This window comes from Rhinopithecus bieti, unplaced genomic scaffold, assembly GCF_001698545.2.
Source record: "Rhinopithecus bieti isolate Rb0 unplaced genomic scaffold, ASM169854v2 scaffold_6789, whole genome shotgun sequence".
NCBI classification, from domain to species: domain Eukaryota; kingdom Metazoa; phylum Chordata; class Mammalia; order Primates; family Cercopithecidae; genus Rhinopithecus; species Rhinopithecus bieti.
This window is the reverse complement of record NW_016805235.1, coordinates 171,269-179,304: the sequence shown is the minus strand read 5'-3', so window position 1 is coordinate 179,304 and position 8,036 is coordinate 171,269. Positions and strand designations below refer to the sequence as shown.

The 8,036-nt window shown below is 37.8% G+C and overlaps 1 protein-coding gene across 1 annotated transcript in view; it reads right to left on the bottom strand.

Annotated features, from left to right (window-relative positions):
• Nucleotides 1–8,036, bottom strand: part of UBXN2B (UBX domain protein 2B) — a 44,175-nt gene that overhangs the window by 30,769 nt on the left and 5,370 nt on the right. Inside the window, exon 2 of the mRNA XM_017871744.1 lies at nt 7,378–7,481. Coding sequence (XP_017727233.1) covers nt 7,378–7,481 — 104 coding nt within the window. The remainder of the gene's footprint in view (nt 1–7,377; nt 7,482–8,036) is intronic.

Sequence of the window (8,036 nt, the reverse complement as noted above, 5' to 3'; positions counted from 1 at the left end):
GATAATTCATTTTGATGGCTTATATTTTTGGCCAAATGAGAATTAAGCCAGTGCCTGAGACTGTCAGAAGTTGACTGGGCTACCTTTGCATTGGCATTAAAGAGTCATAGAAAAAGAATCATGGATATTTATGAATTAAGAGGTGTGGCTTTTTTTTTTTCCCCAGTCGACGACCAATTATAGTTAGGCTGTTGACTGAGAAAGTTGTGGTGGAAAAACGTTTGCCATATTTTCTTTGCATTTGAGTAACTGTCTTCTACTTAGAAAAAAGGTATCTATGAATAACCAGTGTTTTTGGTTGTCAAATGTTGCTGACAAACTTACCCTAAAACTTCAGTGTCTTAAAAAAAAAAAACCCACTCCCGGCCGGGCGCAGTGGCTCACGCCTGTATCCCAGCACTTTGGGAGGCTCAGGCGTGTGGATCACGAGGTCAGGAGATCAAGACCATCCTGGTAAACACGGTGAAACCCTGTCTCTACTAAAAATAGAAAAAATTAGCTGGGCGCCTGTAGTCCTAGCTACTCAGGAGGCTGAGGCAGGAGAATGGCATGAACCCAGGAGGCAGAGCTTGCAGCGAGCTGAGATCACGCCACTGCACTCTGGCCTGGGCGACAGTGTGAGACTCTGTGTCAAAAACAAAAAAAACTGCACCCCCAACTGTTTTCAATCTGGGTTCAGCTCAGCTGGGCTGTTCTTCTGCCAACCTGTAGGCCGCCACTCATGTGGTCAGCAGGTTGGCGCAGAGACTGGGATGGCTGGGCTTCTCTCTCTGCCTGCAGTCCTGAGTCTCTCCTTCTTCATGTAGTATCTTTCAGTGGCCTGGCTGGCAGGTAGCTAGACCTCTGACATGCAGCTCAGAGCTCCCAAGAGCTCAAAAGCGGAAGTGGCCAGGCCTTCTGAAGACTGAAGTCCAGAATTGTCGCAGCTTCCCTTCTACTGCCCTCTATTGATGATAAAGATGACGATGATTTTTTCTAATCAGAAGAGAGCTGGAGTATGCCCTCTACTTACTAAACAAGTCACATGCCCAGCCCAGATTCAAAAAAAGAGTGTGAAGTGGAGGTGCAGTTAATTGGGGGGCCACTAGTCTAACAGATAGTCACAACCAGTGACATGGAAAACCAAGGATATTAGCAAAAGTAGAAGCTGCTAGTGACCCTGGGAAGCCAAAGCTGCTTACAGTAGCTGAGACAAGCTGAAAGTCAGACTGAGAAATAAAGCTTCAAGAAGCTTCCTGAATGATTTCTGCCAATCCTGAGCCTATTTTTGGAACCAGCACTTGTAGAAACTGATCTTGTGAGGATGGATGTGTTTAGGGACACAGGGCTTTTGAGAGTAGCACCATCCACTGGGGCACCCCCAGACTTGCGAAATGTGACTCTTTCTTGATGCCACTGGTTTTTAGTCAGGCCACAGTGAGAAGGAACAGCCCTAACAGGCCTCCAGCAAGGTTGAAAGAGCTCATTTTTGTTTTACCCAAATGGTAAGATTTGCGAATGTTCCACCTTAAGTGCCTTCTTCAAAGACATCCCTCTTTGCCTCATATGTTGAATCATCATTCAGTGCGGATATTTCAATGAAAGTATCATTGGTTGATTTTTGTGACAGTAATAAAATGCTATGGCATCTTTGCCGTGAAGTTATGGTCTCCTTGGATTCTTCTGACTTTGGCTCCTGAAAGGAAGGCCTAGATCCAGGCCTGGTAGTAGTTCCTTTCTGAGGTCTCTCAGTCTCTTAAGACTCTGAGTTAGTTTGGCTGCTATTCTCACTGACAAAATGTGTATCAGCCCCTACCCCCGCACCCCAATATTCACTGAACTTTGAATTACTTCAGAACACAGGTGTGGCCTAAAGGTATTCCCTTATTAGGGAAATGTCATGACTGCTGTCTTCCAGTCAAACTTGTAAAGAAAAAGACTCCAGTTCAGTACTTGCAGCAAGAAGCTTGAATCCTGTTCTTTTCATTGCATTGTGACACTGACTCATTCTCCATTTTGCTTTGGTTTTGTTTCGACTTGACTTTGCGGGTAAAGTCCTTCACCAGTACACAAGAGTTTGATTGTACAAATATATCTCCTGCATTAACATCTCTGCCTGCTGCTTAAGATCAGTTGCTTTTATACTCAGAATGGAAATACTGATCTTGGCCAGCTTTGTTTGTTATATTGATTTCATTTAGATTTCCCTCCACAAGGTCAGCAAACTATCATGTTCTTATGTAAACTCAGGCCAAGGCCAGAGTTATCATAGTCCCTAGGTTGCTAAGGCTTATCATGTGTTTGGTAAAAGGTGATTGCAAGTTCTCAGATGAGGTTACTTTACATGGGATGGCATCAGGCCGGCAGGCTGGGATGATGGAGAAAGCTCAAGGTGCAGGTTTAAAAAAGGTTGTGGAAATTAAAGTTCCAAGGAGGTGGTTTCTGAAGAAGTCAAGACAGCCCAGGGCCAGAGCAGTCAGTGATGGGTGAATCAGGTTATTTGGAAAGTCGGTGTGACAAATACATAGATGCCGTCTACTTCTAGGTAGCTGGTAGGTATTAAATATGCACAATATTCCAGAGCTCACTGAGGATTTTAAAATTATAAGCATAGGATTTTATATTTTGGGGTAAAAGAGTTATCTGGCACAAGGTATTGGGGTTTAAAAAAAAGACATTTCACAGTCTTAATAACTTAAAAAAAAAAAAAAAAAAACAAACTAAAAGGCGTTCAGTCTTAGTGTGGTGGCCCTCCTGAAACTTACATCATCTCTCCCACTGAAGTCAAGGTCTTTTCAAATGTGGTTTAAATGGGGATGAGAAAACATGTAGACTTTCTTGGTGTGTGTGCACTCTTTAAAGAGCCCCTTGCTTCGGGAAACAGTCATGAAAATGGTCAAGACAGTTTTTAGAGTTATTTTATTGGGATTTTAAGACTAGAATGTCTTGAGGTTATTTTGTAGTAACAGGGGGATGTGGAAAGGTTTGCAACTGTGTTTTGTTGCAGCTTAGTATCCGTAAGGGAAACTTAGACTGTAGACATAATTACAAAGCCAGGGCAGTTTTTATTTTCCGTATGTTGCTGGGGAATCAGTTTTACATATAGCAAGCACATGGCCTCCCTGATGTCAGAATGCCTTTTGTTAGGATCTGTATTTGCCCTTAATTTTTGTTGAAAATATTTTCCTTCTTCCTCTTAAAAAGTTCCAAAATAATAGTTTATTGTATCTTTCCATTAAAGAATTTGGTTCCTTTTTCACTACAGGTCAGTTCACACAAGGCAAAAACTATTGAACAGTTGTTTTAGTGGGTCGTGTAACTTTGCTGATATCAACTAATTTTGACAGTTTTTATCCTAAGCCTCAAAATCATGTAATTAATAATTTGCCTGTTTATGACCTAATGTGAATTCTTTTATTAATAAAAGCTAATGGAAAGGAATCCCTGATTAAGCCTGATGACTAGACCTAAAATTAATTTTCCTGCAGTATATGAAAGTACTGTACTAGAGTATTAAAAGATATGTAATATTTTATTAATAAATCTATCCTTTAAAAGGAGTACTTTTTAGGGGATATTATCATTTTGTTTTTTTGTTTTTTTTTTTTTGAGACGGAGTCTCGCTCTGTCGCCCAGGCTGGAGTGCAGTGGCCAGATCTCAGCTCACTGCAAGCTCCGCCTCCCAGGTTTACGCCATTCTCCTGCCTCAGCCTCCCGAGTAGCTGGGACTACAGGCACCCACCACCTCGCCCGGCTAGTTTTTTGTATTTTTTAGTAGAGACGGGGTTTCACCGTGTTAGCCAGGATGGTCTCGATCTCCTGACCTCGTGATCCGCCCGTCTCGGCCTCCCAAAGTGCTGGGATTACAGGCTTGAGCCACCGCGCCCGGCTGGATATTATCATTTTGAAGTGAATCATGTAAATGTTGATAATATGCTGTTTATTATACATTTAGTGTTTCAAGAGATTCACTTAATTGCCTTTTTGCCTACGTATATTATGTAGCCTATCTGCAACTGTTTTTAAAAAAATGACATTAAAAGAATACTTTATGCAGAGAAACATTAGTGGATGTTAATTGTCTCCCCACCTGTATTTATTGGTGTCAGAGCAACGGCTTTGCTAGTTGCAAAGCTGTATTATCAGAGTAAAAGTGTATTTGTAAACTGTATGGGAACTAAAAATTAGGAATAAAACCATTTTCTTATATGAAAACAAAAAAAATTATAACTGAGATATGTCTATCTCAAGTCAAAGCCTTTAACACACTGTACTATAGTTTTGTTGTTAAATTTTTATTAAAGAGGAACTGACTTTCCACTGCCTTCTACACAGCTGCAACTTATCTTCTTGGTCTTCAAGGTTGTATCCAGAACTGGCTACATAATTTGTGGCACCCAGTGCAAAGTGAAAATGCAAGTTCCCTTCTTCAAAACCAATTAAGAATTTCAAAACAGTAACAGCAAAGCATTACTCCAAGCACAGGGCCCTTCTAAGCATGGGGCCTTGTGCAGTAGCACAGGTCACGTGCCTATGAAAGCCTCCCTGGCTGCACCCCCATCTATCCAACCTTATTTGCTACTAAGCTACTAAAGTTCTGCTGGTTCCTTTTCTGGTTCCTCTGGTCATTTTAACTATGTGACTCTCTGTTCCTGGAATTTTGTCCCTTATCTTCTGTGCTTATCTAACTCCTAGTATCTTAAATCCTCTTAAGGCCCAGCTAAGTATCAACTCTGTGCTAGGCATCTTATCCACTTTATTTCATTTAATTCTCAAAGCGATACTACTATATAATGACTTGTAGAGGACATATATAAGTTCTGATTGTGATATGTAACTTTTCATGAATGAATATGTCAAAACAGGCATCAGACTGTATCCTAAGAGTCTTTCTGTAGATTACGTAACTCCTCTTGTAAATTAAAAACACAGACAATCTTATGTCCAGAGTTTCAGATAATGAAACTATCTTGGCTTAAAGTGACAATGAGACAATAACTGTTTTGATTTCAAATATAGACCAAAGGAGGTGGACCATGAAAATAAGCACTGTTTTCTGTACCAAATAGATCCGTAGAAATACAGTGAAACTGGGAAAATTTCGATATTGAATATGAAATCAAAGGAAGTGTACACTTAGCATTAGAAAAAAATCATACTTAGAAAAAAAGATTGCAAACAATTTGCTATACATTGTATTATAAACAGATTCAACACGGTTTACATCTCAACCTATATATTTTAAGGAAGCTCAGTTCTTTTGATAAATTATCCTAGAGATCAAATGTGAGGCACAAAATCCTTAAAAACTGGATTACTGAATTATACCTATTAATTATGACATTGTTTCAGACAGCATAAAAGAAAACCCTTTACTGAAATATCTTAGTGATTATATTTGAATAGCAAGGAAAATATTAATACAGCAATCTTATGATAAGAACTTGAATATTAATTCATTCAATTTATGTTCAAACTGGGGAAACAGTGGCCAAATGGTGAGTAAAATGTAAGTACACAGATATATATTAAGTACTTTCAAGACTTGGGAGAACATACAAATTAAAGAAGCAGCTAAAAACACAGTATTTTGTATGTATAAAGAATTAAATGAAAGAATAGGATGTTCAAACAGTGTCAAGATACCAACCTGCTGATTACAAAGGACAAACAGGTCAGCACCTTAACCAAATGAACATATCACTAATGGTGGAAAATCCTGAAATTATGACCCCTGTTGTCATGTAATAAATAGCAGACTATATCACTTATCTAGCATCCTTGACAGAAACTCTAATAAAAATCGAATCATGAGGAAACAGTGATCTAGAATGTTAGAAATTTTATAAGACAGCTGCATAATCTAAAATTTATTATGTTGACTTTTTTAGAGAGTCTAGGCCAGCTGTCTTATAAAATTTCTAACATTCTAGATAAACAACAATAAAAAGGTGCGGGGAATTCTCTGCATTCAGAAATTCAAAACAGGAATAATTAAATGCAATGCAATGTCCTTGGTTGAATCCGAAATCCAAAGAAAAAGCTATAAGAGATATCTGACTACAGACTATACATTAAATGGCATCATAGAATTACTATTCATTTTTTTTTTTTGAGACAGAGTCCTCCTCCATCATTGAGGCTGGAGTACAGTGGCACCATCTCGGCTCTCTGCAACTTCTGCCTCCTAAGTTCAGGTGATTCCTGTGCCTCAGCCTCCCGAGTAGCTGGAATTACAGCCCCGCATCACCATGCCCAGCCAATTTCTGTATTTTTAGGAGAGATGGAGTTTTGCCATGTTGGCCAGGCTGGTCTTGAACTCCTGACCTCAAGTGATCTGCTCACCTTGGCCTCCCAAAGTGCTGGGATTACGGGCATAAGTCAACACTCCCCGTCTCGATTATTATTAATTTTGTAAGGTGTACAGTGTTATCAATTTTTTAAGTGTGTGCTTCTTAGGAGCCGCATGCTGAAGTATCTAGAAGTGAAGTGTCATGATGGCTACAATTTCCTTTCAAATAGTTGAGTAAAAAAGAGAGAGAATACAGGTGTACACAAGTTCAATGTAACATTTTAACAACTTGATGAATACAGGTGAAGTAAACACAGTATTTACTAGTCTTGATTTTTGATGAATTGAAAACTTATAAAATGGACTTTCTGAGAATAAGATATAATGGGAAAACTGACGTTTCTTTCCCAGGGATGATACTTACAGTACTAAAAAGATGTAAATGAAAATATTCCTGGCAACAAGAAAACTCACAGCAATAAAATACACCTGATTCTCATCTCTTAAATCTTCATAGTTGGTTGTTTTTATACTTCAGGGATTTTAATAACAACAAATACTATTTAGGATGTCACGCACTGGAGGAATCATCACCCAAAGGAGGAAGAGACAGACTTCAAAAATCACAGATTCTTAAATGGAGGACAAAGGACCAGCAGAGGCTCCATGGAGTGGCTTCAAGAAACACACAAACTCTTAAAAACGAATGACAAACTTGTACATGAAAGTTGTTTTGAGAGGAGAATTCTACAGCTTTCATCAGACCCTTAATGAGTCCCACAACTCAAAAAGTATTAAAGAACCACTGTGCCCAAGAAAAACAGTATTCAGGATATAATTTCATATGATACCTACCAAAATATTAGGTATTTTAAGGTAATTTTTCCGTAAGTTTCTTTTAGCTTTCTGATTGTAAAAGTTCTTAAAATAGTAACTAAATGATATTAATCTTTTCTTTTTTATCCAAATCTGCCTTGCCCTTGGAATAATAATTTTAAAAAATTACTGAAGAAACCTTGAAAAAGGCCATTTAAAACAATTTGAAGTTAGTAAAATTTAGGAAAGAATTGTAATTTCTTTTTACAACAAAACAAAATAAAACTTACCGTTGAGGTGGTGTCCGTGGGCTCTTGAAGACTGCAGCTTTAGGTCTATTAGACTTGGAAGATTTGCACTTCACTTCATCTTCATACAATTCTGCCAAGGCCAACTACATAATAACAGGCTTGTTACAAAGTATAACACCAGGAATAACCTCTTAACTACAACTAGAAGTTATGTATAGAACATTAACTTAAAATTGAGTGGTAAAGACTTTTCATGAAAAAACCTGCTGCTTCAGATGATTCCTTTCTGAGATAAACTTACCGCATCTCATTTTATGGAACTAACCAAAATGCCACATCTATTAGAATAACTTTAAGTTATAATAATTACTTGATTATTTTCAATTAACTATTCAACAGTGTCAAAATCTGTTTTAGGTAACAAACCATTTTCAAATTTAAACCTAAAATTCAGGTGCAATTCTTTTAAGAATTCCTGAAGATATTCACACTAATGTCAGCTTCTTTCATCAGATCTCATAAAATAGTTTCATTCAGCTATTCAAGTTTTCAAACTCCAAGCACATAAAACAACTTCAGAAGTATTCTATTTAAAAGTCTACCAAACATATATATTTCAACCTGTTTAGGAAAACAAGTTTCTGAACAATACAAGACTATAAATTTTTTTTTTTTTTTTTTTTTTTTTTTTTTTTTTT